Raw genomic sequence first — 17,893 nt, forward strand, 5'->3', positions numbered from 1 at the left:
GAATAAAAAAAAAAAAAGAAGAAGAAGATGCCTGCACCTTTTTTGCACAGGTGTGGTGCGAATTGAGCCATACAAAACTAATGGGCTCAAATCACACTGCAAAAAATTGTGCGATTCTTGTCCGAAACACATGCTTCTTTTCCGCACCGCTATAATGTGAACCCAGGCTGAAAGTGCCTGTAAACCTCAGACATGAAATATGAAAAAGGCATATGCCTCTATAGTGTGTACTTGTCTCAATTAAGAACACCAAAGGGTTGATTTACTAAAGCTGGAGCGTGCAAAATCAGGCTCACTTCAGCATAGAAACCAATCAGCTTCCAGGTTTTATTGTCAAAGCCTAATAAAACAAGCTGAAGTTAGAAGCCGATTGGTTTCTATGCAAAAGTGAGCCAGATTTTGCACTCTCTGGCTTTAGTAAATCCACCCCCAAGTGTAATTTCTGTCTGATGCTTCGTTCCTCTGCTATCAGCATGAATCACTTCTGACATTTTCCTGATACCAGAAGAAATATAGGTGACAGGGGAGGGACCTCCAGCACACAGTTTATGATTGACAGCCTCAGCTCTGATCCTGTGTGCAGGGGGAGTGTCCCTTCCCTGTCTATCAACACTACTTTGCACTTTGATGAGCCTGGAGTGCAACTGTGGCTGGGACAGCCTTCGAGAGGAGAATTTGTGGAACAGGTCGAACAACTGGACGAACCCAGCCGAATAAAGGTATTACCCTTTTTTTCCTGCACTCCTGACTGAACGAGCAGCTTACCCTTGCATTGTGTAAGGGTAGGGTGTCGTGGGGTGTGGTGGTCCTCATGTGCTCCATGTTTCCTTCCTCGTTGGGAGCCAAGCAAGGGTCACATGAGAGGCCTACCCTGGGGTGGGTTCTTCTGGGCTATGCTAGGCACTTTGTACAAGGTCACTGCCATACAGATGGGGTACTTCTACTTGAGCCGAGCCCACAACCCAGGAGATGACTAACATGGACCAACTCTAGTAAACTCTCTTGATGTCATATACACTAAGAATGTCACTTGTGCATTTAACAGGGACACGCAGAGCCAATTCCCTCTCCACCTGTCCAGCGTAGCGCCACTACCTCACTCCCATTAACATTATGAGATCCTGCCGTACACCTAGCACTAGCGCGGACTCCATGTGTGCACTTAACTTCACTCTCTCGAGTAGCTGCATACAATATTAGGGCCTCGGCAGTGAAGATCTGCTCCCATTGCTATGGGAGACGGATCATGGCCGAAGGAGTGTCAACAACATCTCCCTTGCTGCAAAAGGCTATCTCATCCACCACATGTACACACTTCAGGCTGCTAGGGAAACCTTTGTTACCCTTGGTAACCACAGTATCTTTACACTGTATTAACCATTTACACCAATGTCTTCATACACCAATGTGTTTAGTGACCTGAGCCGTAAGTTTATGTGTCAGTTACTTACACTTCATCCTTTTAGTAACTTCAGACCAGGCAAGGGCAAAGTTTCAAACGTTTTACTTGTAGAATAGGTTAACATGATGACATTCACAGGTAACAGTTCAGAGTAAAGTACAGACATTCCCCCAACATCCCCAACTCAGGCTTGTGGCTGCCCCAGCATACCTGCATAGGTAAGAATCAATCTTTGGTAGAGTCCATTCTTGGTAGAATCCAGGATTGACATCTTTAGGTAGGACTGCAAGTTCCAGCAATCCTCTTACATCTTACAGGCTGTCTGTGTCTTTCCGCCCATACAGACTGTTTGTGTGTGACTTCTCTCCAACCTGCTCAACAACCATGGATCTAGACCCCCTGTCCCTTTTATAGCACACAGGACCGGAGGGTCGGACCCAAGAAAACCCGCCAAGACAGAAAACCTGGGAGTGTAGTTACCCCTAACTGCCCACTGGGGGGAGCAGTACCCACTACCTGCCTACAGGTGCGGGGAAGGAGGAATTTGTTACTGCAGGGGTAGATTTTGTCTAATTCCTGGTGCTGGGCTTTACATTTTTTAATTGAAGGAAGGCACCAAACGTTTTTGTAACTCAGAAGGAGGAACTATAACATTTTTTCTTATTTGTTATACTATTCATCTGTCAAGATCTGCACAAGTTTTCAATTAAAGCTTTCTCCGATCAAGATTTGGATCAAGTCACTGTCTGCAAATGCTGCTGAGATTGTGAGTTATAGCTATCCTACCAAATTTGCATCAGTTATAGAGACCACGCTTGCAATGCTTAGATAGAGGCGGCAGAACAAAGCTCTTCTATAACTTTTTAAGGTTTAGATTATAATTTTGACTGCAAAATACCTTTAACTTGTTACAGCACAAATCTATCATAAATGCATTAGTGCAACAGCTTGATGAAGCGCAAATAAAAGGCAAATTTGAAGGAAATTGTTGAATGTGAGCTGGAGGGCACTACATTCACCACCAGAAATGAGGAATTCAATTTGTGCGATATGGAAAACAGCGAGTAAGGGTGAATGTTTGCAGAATTACTGACCCACTCTGGAGTACATTTCTGGTGGCTCCTTCATCATCCATATTGACAGCTCGATGAAGATGTTCTCCATTCATCGGTTCTCCTAGAAGACACACAAATACCCAACAGTTAAAATAATATAGCTGACAGTTAAAATGGAACACCAACAAAAAAATTTTTTGCTTGTCTTAGCTAGTGTGGGGAGGGTTAGACCCTTTCCCAAGATTTTACTGCTGTCTGTATCCCCATTATTATTAATAGGGTGAAATGTGCAGCGCTTATGTGATCATATAAACCATAACAAATAATATTAGTACAGAAAACTTGAATAATAAATGATGTGCTCAAAAATACTCCAAGCAGTCCTTTATTATGACATGTGATGTCTATAAACAGAGTAACTTGGACGTGTGATGTCCAAAAAAGAAAAAAGTCAGTGACAAGCTTCAGTCATGTGTGATGATAATCCTCAACCACATGTGGATATAATATAGTGACAGTCTTTAACTTCAAATATGTATGATGTAATAACAGTTAATAGTGGGTCCACCACCAAAGACACCAGAAGCTGCTTACCAGAGGGATTGAACTCAAATAGGTGTACACCTAGTGAGTCAATCAAGCTTTGTGGTATAATATACCAAGGGGATCAGATGCTCTATCCAGATATGACCTCCAGATGGACCTCCGAACAAGTGTAAGGTATGGATGGACTCAGTAGATATAGGTAGTCAGCCCCATAATTAAAAGAAAGAGGAAGGCATATAGTGTAACTCCGTATGGAAATTTTAATACATAAAAAGCAAGGGAAATACACTCACGTGTTAAGCAGTAAAATCAAGCGCTTGTATAAAAGAAGACAGTGGTCTCAGCATATCCTTCCGACGCGTTTCGACTTAGAAGTCATCTGATGACTTCTAAGTCGAAACGCGTCGGAAGGATATGCTGAGACCACTGTCTTCTTTTATACAAGCGCTTGATTTTACTGCTTAACACGTGAGTGTATTTCCTTTGCTTTTTATGTATTAAAATTTCCATACGGAGTTACACTATATGCCTTCCTCTTTCTTTTAATTATGGGGCTGACTACCTATATCTACTGAGTCCATCCATACCTTACACTTGTTCGGAGGTCCATCTGGAGGTCATATCTGGATAGAGCATCTGATCCCCTTGGTATATTATACCACGAAGCTTGATTGACTCACTACGTGTACACCTATTTGAGTTCAATCCCTCTGGTAAGCAGCTTCTGGTGTCTTTGGTGGTGGACCCACTATTAACTGTTATTACATCATACATATTTGAAGTTAAAGACTGTCACTATATTATATCCACATGTGGTTGAGGATTATCATCACACATGACTGAAGCTTGTCACTGACTTTTTTCTTTTTTGGACATCACACGTCCAAGTTACTCTGTTTATAGACATCACATGTCATAATAGAGGACTGCTTGGAGTATTTTTGAGCACATCATTTATTATTCAAGTTTTCTGTACTAATATTATTTGTTATGGTTTATATGATCACATAAGCGCTGCACATTTCACCCTATTTGTCATTTTTGCAACTTTATCCACTGCTGTGCTGGCTGCTTTAGTTTTTTTTTTTTTTTTTTTGAGACAGCGCGGTATATATTTGTTTATAACTTACAGTCCCCATTATTATTCCCTCATTTCCTGTCCGAGTGGCAAAGTCATTAACAGTACAGGAAGTGAAGGAAAATATCTATAGGGGACAGAGGCAACAATAAAAAGCTGATCGTGGTTCAGGCTTCTACCACTCCCCATCAGGACCTACAACGCAATAAAACCCGATTCTTGCCCCTAAGCTATGAAAGAAAAAAAAAAGTTCTGTCTAGAGTTAGATTTAAAGAGGAGTTCCAGTCTGTAAAAAAAAATAAAAGTCAGCAGCTACAAATACTGTAGCTGCTAACTTTTAATATAAGGACACTTCGCTGTCCAGGGATCCCGCAATGTCGGCACCCCTAGCCGATTCATCAGTTGGCTTTGGGTGCAGGTGCCAGCATCTGTAGTAAGGGAAAGGTGAAGTGAAGTTATGCAGCTTCACAGCCAGTTTCCTACTGTGCGTGCGTGAGTCGCGCTGCGCTTTCTGAACGGTCTCGCCGTCTTCTGGGACGGAAATGTCGTGGATTGCTGAGTAGCGATCTTAACCGAAAGTGAGAGCAGGTACCTGTCAAAGCCAGGTACCCGCTAACCCCCCCCCCCCCCCAAAAAAAAGTGCCACATTTGGCAGTGGAGCGGAGGGAGGTGCGAACAAGCGGAGCTTCCACTTTTGGGCGGAGCTCCGCTTTAAAAAAAGGCAGTAGTATTATAAGTATACAGATATATACAACTGCCATTCTAAATTATTAAAGGAATACTCTGCTAAGACTGAGTAAGTTAGGGAAACTTTGTAACTTCCAAATAGCTCCACAGCAACATGGTCAAACATCAAGATTAAAAAAAATAAATACTACAACAAGTTTTAACAGCTTTAGAAAACATTATATATCATCCAAACGTACATGGGGAGAGAGAGAACGTTTTTTATAGCATATATTTTTAGGGTAAAAGTTACAATGCCTAACAACATCATCAATAATAAAGAACATTCTCCTCATTAAACAGGATGAAAAACATTGTGCATAATTAAAGATTAAGAAAAAACATACTATCATAAAAGCATAGGTATGGGAAAAATAATAAATGAAAGAAACATATCCGATACATCTCTGCAAAACATGGACATTTCCCCATTTCTTTAAAATGCAGCTAGTACAGAAAAATTATTTTTGATCTGCCAGAAATCCAGTGAGCCCCTAACTTCCTACAGTGAGTGCCAAACACTGTGCTTTTCAGCCTTGTCAAATCTCCCCTGCTGAATTACTACAGCACACTGCTCTGTTACCTAGATGGGAAGCAGTTTTCTGTACTCCAGCAGAGAAAAAAAACTCAGCAGAGAAGAACTCAGGCATGGCTGACAACAGCTTGGGATCAGGGCCGCTGCAAGGATGTTTGCCTACACAGATGTCTAACTTTTGAGACAGAGAATGGAGATTCTCTGCAGCCTCAGCTGCACAGAATGAATGAACAGGAAGAGCTCTGCAGTGTCTCCCTGTTGATTCACAAATCAAAGCATGTGTTCATTCAGAAAAGGAAGGAAAGTTAAGAAAAAATGTCATTTAATGATTCTTTCCTCGCTCTTCATCTTGAAACTATCCACCCGCATCAGCCGGTCGGAGAGGAGAGGAGGGGAAGTCGGAAGCGCTGAAAGGGGGAACAGGGGAGCACACAGGGGGCCAAGGCAGCAGAAGGAGGTGGAACCTGGACAGAGGGGGTGGTGGGGGGCGGCATATACAGAAACAAATCCCCTATATTTTTCTCCTGCAGTCGCTGAATGGCAGCGGTAGGGAGGAGAGGGGAAGCCAGCTTTTAGCGTATACAGGAGGAAAATATAGGGATTGGTTCCAGTAAATGCTGCTGCCGCTCCTGTACTAGGGTAAAACCCAATGTTACAGGAAGTCTGCACGGGCCCCTGGAGCATGGGCAGGGTTGCCACTGTGACCACCTCAAGCTCCGCCAGTGTCGCCCCCCCCCATCCTGGCACCCCAAGACGGCTGCCTAAGCAGCCTTATGCTAGTGAAATTCCTGCTTGGGATTTCAGTGCAGCAGAGGCATCGTTGTCCATAGCTCCCAACTGTCACTGATATCAAGGGACTTGTCCCTCATTTTGGTCTGATCTATATAGTTGTATATAAAATGGACTTTTTATCTTTCAAAAAGTGTTTCCCAGTACTAAACTTTTCACCCAATTTCAAAATTGCTGCATTTATAAAATTTCAAAAACCAGTATAAAAGAAATAGTAGTGGTGAAAAAATAAAAAAATAAAAACACGTGGGTTTAACTTATTTTATGTATAATTCTCCTTTAAAGGGGATTGGCAAGGGGTGTGTCCTATACCTACATACTTTTGCTGATAGGTGTTCCTCGTTCCCATCTCAAAAAATTGGAAAGTTAGGAGAGCACTGGATTTCTGGCAGATCAATGGTAGTTTTTGTACTTTGTACTTTTAATAGTGAAAAACATGGGGAAAGGCACATGTATTGTAGAGATGTACTGTGTGTTTTAATTTTTTTTTTTAATTACACTTTAAGAAAATAAGAAAACAACATTGTTTTAAACAGCCTGTTAAGTTCTGATAGCACTAAAAATTCACAAGATGTTAAAAACAAAAATGTTACAGCCTGGTTCATATCTATGCAGTGCACTTTTAAGTGTGTGGAGTTGTACATGTGTTATAGGTGTACTACCATTGAATGCTATAGAACATGCATTTTGAGTAAAGTTATCACAATAAAGCACTTTTTCTTTTGTTGACAGAACCCTCCATGCTTTATTTTGTTGAGAAATAACTTTGAAAAACACTCCCCTAGCTGATGATTCATGTAGCATTTACTTCCTGGAATCCCCCTGCCCTTCGCTCAGGCATGCAGGCAGGAGGGTGTGCTTAATTGAGAAAGCCCCCATTCCCTCTCCTCCTCCAGAAGAATGGAAAAAAATGCTCATGAAGTCTCTTGGGATGTATGAAATCATTTTGGCCTAGGCCATAAACCAGAAAGCAACTGTCACTTACCAGATCGTGGCTGTGATCTCTTCTCCTCCTTCTCCTGGAGGTGCGGGGAGCGGTGGCCATAGGTCCGGGGAGCGGCGGCTCCAGTGTCCGCTCCTCCTCACAGCATACTGTAGGTCCGAGCTGATCTCCTCTCCTCCTTCTCACTAAGGTGCAGCAAGTGGCGGCTCCGGCGTCCGCTCCTCTATCTCCTACAGCGTACTGTTCCTCTTCCACCTAAGCGCTAGGCATCCAATAGGATCGCCTGATGCTTAGGCCAATGGGGAAACAGTTCTCACGACCTGCCTCCTGATTGGCAGGGAGGAACTTTAGTGTGAAAATAGCGAAAATTCATTTGCTATAGTCACACAATAGGGTAGGATCGGGACGCAGTGCTCTGCGCCCCGAGCCCACCCTTTTTTTAAGCCTATTAGAGCCTCTGGCTCAAATCACGTGCTTCAAATATCCACCCCTCATTGGAATCCATGCACCCGGCGACCTGATATGTAGATGAGGGGGCCCGACGCATGGATAGGGGAAGGGGGGGCGGCGCCCGTGCACCATCTATGGACGGCTCGCCACTGTTCCTATTGATTTCCTAATGCTAGAAGCATAAGGATTAAAATAGGTAATGGTGATTTAGAGATTTTAGTTCCAGTTTAATGCTCCACACTTAAAATGCATGTAAAACGCAAAAGCGTGAACAGTGCCGAATTGTGGAAAACAATCACAATTGTAAACAGCTTGACTGATTAATATATAAATAGCCTCATTTATACTGCAGCACTGTGCATTAAAACACGACAACCAATCAGAAACCTTTCTTGGCTGAGAAGATAAATAAAGGACACTCTGTCACTACTGTCTGTACTGTATTATTAATCTCGCTAGTTTTACAGTTTCCCATTAGGAAAGTCTATATCGCACTGAATATAGCTGAAACCAGTATTACCACGGTGAAAGTATGGCGAGAAAGAATTTAATCTGACTGTTGCAGCACTTTAAGCAATCTGCTGCAGTTCTTGAAAAGGTATTGTGCCTGAGCTGCTGGATTCTAAAATTCCATCATGTGAGCTATCTAAATCCGCTTTCATTCCATTTTATATGCTTTTCCCCCTTCTAAGCTACAAATCTATTTAAGAGAGAGATATATTAATGTCTTTTTTAGACAGATGATGTTTCTGAACTGGGGAAGAGTATGTTTTACAGCACAGTATTCTATTGTGCCAGCAAATCCTGCAGAACACATCCAATATTCCCCAGAAACACAATTCAGCGTTTGTACGAATTGGAACATAGCGCTATTTATGACGGGTTTGCCTTTTTTTTTCCTACAATGGCTGAAGTATGTGGAGATATGTAGCCCAGAAAGCTATGCGCTTTTCATAACTACACCAAAATGATAAAATAGGAAGGAAATGATAAAACGATGGAAGCAAAATAGGATTTTCATTTGAGAGATTTAACATTCCACTAAAAGATTTTTTGGCTAGCGTATGGTAGGTTGTCAGCTCATAAGGCTAGCAGATATGGACTAGTTACTTTTCTAGATCTGGCATTCTATGGCCAGGGACAAGCTTTCTAGCTCCTTCCTAGCTGTCTGTGGTCAATTTAAAGCCCAACTTCTGGACTTGGACAAAATCTTCCCTTGCAGTGCACCCCGTCCCCAACACTGCAATTGCTCATTAGACACCATTCACACTTTCCCAACTCCAAAGTCGCACGATTTACAATGAAACTTTGGAGTCGCGCAAGTGTTGCAACTTCGAGTGTGACTGATCCAACTTTACACTCTCTGGATCAAAGTCACATCCAAAGTTACACCAAAGAAGTGCAGGCACCTTTTCAAGGTTGCTGTGACTTTAAGTTGCACGGATTTGAACAATTGCCATTGAAAAGAATGGGCTGAGACATATCATGCAACTTTGATGTCCATAGTCGCATGATGAGTCGTAAAAGTGTGAATGGAGCCTTAAAGAGGAGCTCCCCCAAAACATTTTAAAAAGTTAGCAGCTACAAATATTGTAGCTGCTGACTATTAGTATAAGGACACTTACCTGTCCAGGGATCCAGCGATATCCTCACCCGAGCCAATTCTTCAATCGGCTTCGGGTGCAGGCACCGGCATCTCAAAAAAAGGAAACAGGAAGTGAAGCCTTGCGATTTAACAGCAGGTTTTCTACTGCACATGCGTGAGCCACGCTGCGCCTTGTGAATGGGTGAAGTTCCGCTTTAAAGTGGTACCTATGCTATGGACCTATGCTTCAACGGTCCAATGCCCACAAGCTACTTCATTGGCATCTTCTCCCTGGCTTCTTCCAGGTGCTGGTCTTCTGCTGTCATGATTGGCTGGTGCAGGATGATGTCACTCCCACACATGCACAGGAGTGCAAAGGTTATAAGAAAAAAAAAAAGCCAACCATTTATGTTTTAGCAAACTAAATGTCATTCAGTTAGTGGATATGCCTACTTTAAAGTGGTAGTAAAACTACAGCATTAGGGGGAAAACAAATCCCCTGCAAGGCAACTACATAATTTGCTAGTGTGCATCGCAAGGAGTCATGGGTGCAGCAAAGCGGCATGGGTATGCCGTTCCTTTTGAGCGCATGTGCAGGTGACATCATTGGCTGCTGCTCACTAGAATATCTACTAAGTGGTGCATGTTTAGGGGATATTCATTTTACCTAAGGGTAAGCTTTCTAATAAGCTTACCTGTGAGCAAAAATCAATAGGAGGGTTTACTATCACTTTAAAAGAAACCTGTACTAAGAGAATTATGTTGGCTGTCATTGCTTGCCTCCTGTCAGTCAGGCAACTAGCATTTTCAAAAAGAGATCAGCAACGACCAGCCATGTACTGTTAAAAAGTAGAGGGGAGTGCAAGTAAGGAGCACCCAGGTTGTGTATCTATAATTTTCCAAGAAAATTGCTTTATGCAGGAAACATTGTATTTCAACATACTTGTAGTGGAGACGGAGACGAGTGGACTGTATGCACATTCACCATTAAACTCTGTAACTTTCAGTCTGAACCTGTAGGTAGAGCTGGGCTCTAATCCTTCCACAACATGTTTCCGAGAATATCCCCTGAAAGAGAAGAACACATTGATAGTGCAATTTATAAATCACAGGGCAGCAATGAAAAGGTTGTAGAGGCGGATAGATAAATATATAAAGATCATTTCAGCTGTTGGTTACAGCAAGCAATCAAAATCCAGGTTATGTTGCCTAAGTACCTCTGTTAGTCTTCAAACACATCCCTGTGCAGCCCTCTTGCATCACAACTCTGGTCTGCATGTGGGGCCTAAAAATCTAACAAAATTGATCTCTGCTCCCTGTTGAAAAGTCCCCACCGAAGTGTCATCTAAGTTTCAAATACAAGAGATTTACTGCCCACTGAGGTTCTGGCATTAAATATTTGAAGGACAGGGCATGGGGCTTAATCACATGTTGGGCAGAAATTGAGGCTTTATGTAGAGTCTGGATCCAACATCCAATGGGCTCCACAGAGACATCGGGCCAATTTGAAGACCAACACATGTTCTTGCCCAGATTGTGGTAATTCATGAACTTCCATGCTTTCCAGTAACCTAGATTTAAGCTTCCAAAGTGGCAAGCTCTGATGTACAGCTCTGACACTTATATATGGAGAAAACAATTGGTCATTGGTTGAAAATTATCAACTCAGACAACAGCCAATCCCTTCTTTAACAAATCCAACTCTGTATGCTTTCAGGTAACTGGTAAAATCATCCCCCTATGGCAGGCATGTTCAAAGTCTGGCCCGCGTTTCTGATTTAATGTGGCCCCCTTGGTAATTTGGATACATATATGTCGTTTGTGGCCCCAGGGCCACAAAAGATTTATGCTGTATTTATTGGCAATGCCGCGTAGGGGACGGGGGGGGGGGGGGAGCGGGACAAGCACCGTCAGATTACATACAGGATAATTTCCTGTTTACTCGGCGGCATCTGTAATAGGAAGTCCCATCTCCTGGGCTGCCATTGGACGACTGTTCTGTCTATCATAGGAAGCGGGACTTTGTATTAAAGAGACCGCCATGTAAACAGGAGATTCTCCTGTATGTAATCTATTGACGCTCCTCCCGCCCCCTCCCTGTACCCTCAAAGGCTGCAGATAGGCATTGATCAGGCTGCACTGATGGCATCGATCAGGCTGCACTGATGGCAATGGTGAGGCCGCATTCATGGCAATGGTGAGGCCGCATTCATGGCAATGGTGAGGCCGCATTCATGGCAATGGTGAGGCCGCATTCATGGCAATGGTGAGGCCGCATTCATGGCAATGGTGAGGCCGCATTCATGGCAATGGTGAGGCCGCATTCATTGCAATGGTGAGGCCGCATTCATGGCAAGTTCTTTATTTAACATTTAAGTTTTTTCCTGAAACTTCCCTCTTAAAATGAAGGTGCATGTTATACGCCTTTGCATGCCGATAAATACGGTATATCGAAATAATACACCCAAGCTCATCCTTAGTCCTGAGCGGTGCTCGGGAATTCGTTGGGCATATTACATTTGTTGTGGTGGCCATATTTTGATCTTGACCATCAAAATATGGCCAATTAGAAAATTGCTAATAAGACAATGGAAGCTTGATCCTCCTATTAAGCTTTTGCATCAGGTTTCTGAAAAACATTGCATGCCTGTGCTTTATGTGATAATGACTAAGCCCCTCCCCTTCATGACACTGTCAAAAAGGGGCGGAGCATGGGTGACCTTAAAATGATCCCCCCCCATGAAAAAAGTTCTGCGGACGGTTCAAAGGAGCTTTCCATGCAAGTGAAACAGGCCATTCAAAGTAAGGCTTCAAAAACAAAACAAATCAGAGAGATAGCAGCAACATTAGGAGTGACCAAATCAACAGTTTGGTACATTCTGAGGAAAGAAGAACGAACTGGTGAGCTCAGCAACATAAAAAGGCCTGGACGTCCATGGAAGACAACAGTGATGGATAATCACAGGATCCTCTCTATGGTAAAGAAAAACCTATTCACAACATCCAGACAAGTGAAGGACACTCTCCTCTAATAAGTGGGCGTATTATTGTCAAAGTCTACGATCAAGAGAAGACTTCAGAAGAGCAAATACAGAGGGGTCACCACAAGTTGCAAACCATTCATAAGCCTGAAGAATAGAAAAGCCAGATTAGATTTTGCCAAAAAACATCTAAAAAAGCCAGACCAGTTCTGGAAAAGCATTCTTTAGACGGATGAAACTAAGATTAATCTGTACCAGAATGGCGGGGAGAAAAAAGTGTGGAGAAGGCTTGGAACAGCTCATGATACAAAGCACACAACGTCATCTGTAAAACATGGTGGAGGCAGTGTGATGGCATGGGCATGCATGGCTTCCTGTGGCACAGGGTCATGGGTGTTTATTGATGTGACAGAAGACAGAAGAAGGCAGATGAATTCTGTAGTGTTTAGAGATATACTGTCAGACCAGATTAAGCCAAATGCAGCAAAGTTGATTGGATGGCGCTTCACAGTACAGATGGGTAATGATCCAAAACACACTGCAAAAGCAACCCAGGAGCTTTTAAAAGAAAAGAAGTGGAATATTCTGCAATGGCCGAGTCAATCACTTGATCTCAACCCAATTGAGCATTCATTTCACTTGCTGAAGGCAAAACTAAAGGCAGATAGACCCACAAAGAACAACTGAAGACAGCTGCAGTTAGAGTCTGGCAAAGCATCAGAAAGGAGGAAACCCAGTCTTTGGTAATGTCCATGGGTACCAGACTTTGGGCAGTCATTGCCAGTAAAGGATTCCCAACAAAATATTAAGAATAAATATTTTATTTATGATTATATTCATTTGTCCAATTACATTTGAGCCCCTGAAAATGGGGGAACTGTGTATAAAAATGGTTGCATTTCCTAAAATCTGTACTTGATATTCATGTTCAAACCCTTGAATTAAAGCGGAAAGTCTGCACTTCAAATACATTTTGATTGTTTTGTTTTGATTTTATTCTGGTGGCATACAGAGCAAAAGCATGAAAATTGTGCCTGTATCCAAATACATTTGGACCTAACTGTATCAGTGTATCTGACCTTCCAGAAGATGCTTGACAGGATATTTTAAGCCCACATATTACATTTGTCTACTCCGCCAGAGACAAATTAATTCAACTGAAATATTTACATTGTATGTATTATACACTATATAGACTATTTAACATACACCATTGAATAAAACCTGCTATACCATTGGTGGCTTGGTGCAACTTTCTCCTCTTCCCATAACCTCAAATGACGTATGTTCCCTTGTGAACACAAATTTAAAATTACAATGCACAGAGATGTAGCTGATATATAGAGTTCTTTATTGATTTATACGTGACAAGTGCACCCATCTTTACTGTCAATATGTCATATTTTATACATGTTATGCATTTATAACTTTTAAGATATTGAACCTAATGTAAAATGCAAAGATTCACATCCATTGTGGCAGAATTGTATACTAATGTGATATCTGATAACAATTGGATATCTATAGTGTTTACTGTTATTTATCTGTATTATTTATCTGTAAACTCTAATAATCTCTCTCTTATGTCGCGTACACACGGCCGGACTTGCCAACGGGCTCAACTCCGTCGGCATTTCCAACGGAAAGATTTAGAACATGTTCTATATCTGAGTCCGTCGGAAATGCCGACAGAAAAAGTCTGATGGAGCATACACACGGTTGGAATGTTCGACCGAAAGCTCCCATCGGACTTTTTCTGTCGGGAAGTCCGGCCGTGTATGAGGCATTAGAACTGGCAAAGTCGGTAGACAGGCTGACTGCCGCCTGATCCTGGAAAAACTGGCAGAAATCAGACATAAGGCATGTTGACAGTCTTGCCCAACCTTAACGTGATTGTAAAGTCGTTTTTTTTTTTTTTTCTATAAAAATAACAAACATGTTATACTTACCTGCCCTGTGCAGTGGTTTTGCACAGAGCAGCCCAGATCCTCCTCTTCTCGAGTCCCTCTTCTATGCTCCTGGGCCCTCTCTCCTGTCAAGTGCCCCCACAGTAAGTAGCTTGCTATGGGAGCACCCGAGCCGAGTCACAGCTCCCTGTGTCCATTCAGACACGGTGCCCCGGCTCGGCCCCACCCCCTTTCTCTCCTGATTGGCTGACTGACTGACAGCAGCAGAAGCCAATGCGCGCTGCTGTGTCTCAGACAATCAGAAGGGAGAGTCCCAGACAGCCAAGACACTCATGGACATCGCTGGACAGAGATGGGGCTTAGGTAAGTATTAGAGGGGCCAAGGGGGGGCTGCTGTACAGAGGTTTTTTTCATCTTAATGCATTAAGATAAAAAACCTTCTGACTTTACAACCACTTTAATTATTTTTACCCCCTTCCCGCCGACTGTAAACACATATGCAGCCTCACTGAAGTGGCTATTTTTCTTTGAGGCCGCATATGTTCGTACTTATGTTTGTGCTGGGAGCACGCTGCACAACGCACTTCCAGCACAAAGACTGGGCTCCCAATGACAGCCCCGGGTCCTGTACTAATGATCAATCACCTGATCGCCTCGAACTGGCTATTACAGTGATCAATGACTGTACAACCCACCCTTGTACCCTTTTCTCTCCTTAAATGAAGATAATACATTGTGGGGGGAGTTACTAAAACTGGTGAACAGAGAATCTGGTGCAGCTGTGCATAGTAACCAATCAGCTTCTAGGTTTTATTGGCAAAGCCTAAAGTGGTTATAAAGACTGAATGTTTTTCCTTCATGCATTCTTATTCATGAAGGTAAAAAAAAAAAACCTTCGGTGTGCAGCCCCCCTAGCAGACACTAAGCACACAGCCAAGATAACAAAGGAGTGGCTACGGGACAACTCTCTGAATGTCCTTGAGTGGCCCAGTCAGAGCCCATCTTGAACCCAATTGAACATCTCTGGGGAGATCTGAAAATGGCTGTGCACCGACACTCCCCATCCAACTTGATGGAGCTTGAGAGGTCCTACAAAGAAGAATGTGAGAAACTGTCCAAAAATAGGTGTGCCAAGCTTGTAGCATCATACTCAAAAAGACTTGAGCCTGTAATTGGTGCCAAAGATACTTCAACAAAGTACTGAGCAAAGGCTGTGAATACTTATGTACATGGGATTTTTTTTATTTTTAATAAATTTGCAAAAATTTCAAACAAACTTCTTTCACGTTGTCATTATGGTGAATTGTTTGTAGAATTTTGAGGAAAATAATGAATTTATTCCATTTTGGCATAAGGCTGTAACATAACAAAAAAAAAGTGGAAAAAGTGAAGCGCTGTGAATATTTTGCAGATGCACTGTATATATATCCTTGGGAAGTAGTGACGATATCAAGACGATGGCTGCAGTCAAGATCCTGATATTGTTTAAAACCAGTGGATTCCCTTCCTGGCAAAAGTAACCCGGGTGCCTAAACAGCCACCTGATCAGTTTTACAAGTAGCAGAAGGGGGCTCTCTGTTGTGATAGCATTAAAAACTTGATAAAAAAAAAAAAAATTAAGACACAGCGTGAAAAAAATAAAATTAAAATAAATGTTTAATTCTAAAGGGCCCCCATCCCCCTATGCTCATGCACAAATGCAAACGCGTACATACTTGCCGCACACAACAGTGATTGCAGAACATGTGAGGTATTGTTGGGTATGTCAGAGTGACAGCAATAATTCTAGTGCCAGACTTCCTGTTAAAATCTAAACTGGTAAGCTGTAAAGGCTTTTAAAGCGTCACCTATGGATCATTTAATATACGGTCGTTTGTGGCCATTCCATGGGTGTGCGTAATTTTAAATTGTGAAATATGTATCTATTTACTTGGGGTAACATCTTTTATATCTTAAAAAAATTGGGTATTCTATTGAGTTTGTGTGCACTAAAATTCATTAACCACTTGCCTACTGGGCACTTATATCCCCTTCCTATCCAGGCCAATTTTCAGCTTTCAGTGCTCTCACATTTTGAATGACAATTACTGTCATTGGTGTCCTATTTGCACACAAATAGAGCTTTCTTTTGGTGGTATTAAATCGCCACTGGGTTTTTTATTTTTTGCGCTATAAATGAGAATAGACCAAAAATTTTGTAAAAAAAATGCATTTTTCTTCATTTGTTATAAAATGTAGCAAATTTTTAATTTTTCTTCATAAATTTTGGCCAAAAATTCACTGTCACTGAAAACTGATCACACCTGATGTACTGACAGCTCTCTCATTTCTTGAGACACTTTAGCCACTTTCACACTGGGGCGGGGGGGGGAGGCGTTAGCGGTAAAGCACGCTAATTTTAGCGCCGCTTTACCGCTGTTATAGGGGTGCTTTTCGGCCAATAATGGTGTGCTTTTAACCCCAGCCGAATAAAGGGTTAAAAGCACCCACAAAGCGCCGCTGCTGAAGCGGTGCCCATTGATTTCAATGGCAGGGGCAGTGGAGGAGCGGTGTATACACCGCTCCTTCACCGCCCGAAAGATGCTGCTTGCAGGACTTTCTAATGTCCTGCAAGCACATCGCTCCAGTGTGAAAGCACTCAGGCTCTAATACTAGGGCTGCAGGGGAGGCATTTTTCAGGCGCTATTTTTAGCCCTTTAGCGCCTGAAAAACACCTCAGTGTGAAAGGGGTTTAACAAGCCATAAAAGTATAAATGCCCCCCAAATTACCCCTTTTTGGAAAGTGGACATGCCAAGGTATTTAGTAAGAGGCATGGTGAGTTTTTTGAAGTTTTAAGTTTTTCCCACAATTCTTTGCAAAATGAAGATTATTATTTTTTTTCACAAAATGGTCATTGGAACAGGTTATTTCTCTCACATGGCATATGCATACTTGCAACTACACCCCAAAACACATTCTGCTACTCCTCCTGAGTATGGCGATACCATGTGTAAGACTTTTACATAGCCAGGCCACATACAGAGGCCCCAACATGCAGAGAGCAGCGTCGGGTGTTCTAGACCAGTGTTTCTCATCTCCAGTCCTCAAGGAGCCCCAACAGGTCATGTTTTCAGGATTTCCCTCAGATGAAATGGCTTTGTTAATTACTAAAGGCAGTGAAACTGATCAAATCACCTGTGCAAAGAAATGGTAAGCCTGAAAACATGAGGAGTGAAGTTGAGACACCATTCTAGGGACATAAATTACACATTTAATTTCTTGACTACCTATCACACTTGAGGACCTTGGAGCACCAGGACAATGTAAACACCCACAAAATCACCCCATTTTTGGAAAACAAAACCCCAACATATATTCTATGAGACACAATGAGTCTTTTGAACATGTTATTTTTTTCCACAAGTGTTACTGTCACACTCTTCTCTACCCCATCCATAAGAAATTCTAGGATTATGGGGATCGAGGTGGAAACAACCTCTTTTTGTTTACATCAAGTACAAAAGGTTTTCCATACTTTAAAGTATATATTGCTGGATACTGGTTTCCTGCTCAAGAGGAGAGTGTCCATCACTCTGAGCAGCCTTTGCTTCTGAGGATCTGGTGCTCACTAACCAGGCCATCAGATGGAAAGCTCTGGTCTGGGGTGCAACACTGGACCCTGAGAGAGTAGGTCTGGAAAATCCGTGAGTTTCCAGGGAGGCGCTACTGACATCGCTTTCAAGGTTGCAAACCACGCCCTCCTTGGCCACCATGGAGCAACCAGGAGGAAGCGGCCCGAGGACTGGCTGAGTTTTTGAATGACTTGAGGAATCAGTGCCAGAGGAGGGAAGCGTAAGCCAACTGGAACTTCCATTCCTGGGATAAGGCATCTGACTCTTTCCTGAGAGAGGGAGAA

General features: G+C 42.5%; 1 protein-coding gene across 4 annotated transcripts in view; it reads right to left on the reverse strand.

Annotated features, from left to right (window-relative positions):
- The window catches only part of FANK1 (fibronectin type III and ankyrin repeat domains 1), a 208,975-nt gene that overhangs the window by 89,063 nt on the left and 102,019 nt on the right, over positions 1-17,893 (reverse strand). For all 4 annotated transcript variants that reach the window (XM_073595750.1, XM_073595748.1, XM_073595747.1 and 1 more), the window contains exons 3-4: positions 10,053-10,177; positions 2,497-2,578 (exon numbers count right to left, since the gene is read on the reverse strand). In XM_073595750.1, the coding sequence (XP_073451851.1) occupies positions 2,497-2,578; positions 10,053-10,177 (207 nt within the window). The remainder of the gene's footprint in view (positions 1-2,496; positions 2,579-10,052; positions 10,178-17,893) is intronic.

The sequence above is a fragment of the Aquarana catesbeiana genome, linkage group LG08 (genome assembly GCF_042186555.1).
Source record: "Aquarana catesbeiana isolate 2022-GZ linkage group LG08, ASM4218655v1, whole genome shotgun sequence".
Classification (NCBI taxonomy): Eukaryota; Metazoa; Chordata; class Amphibia; order Anura; family Ranidae; genus Aquarana; species Aquarana catesbeiana.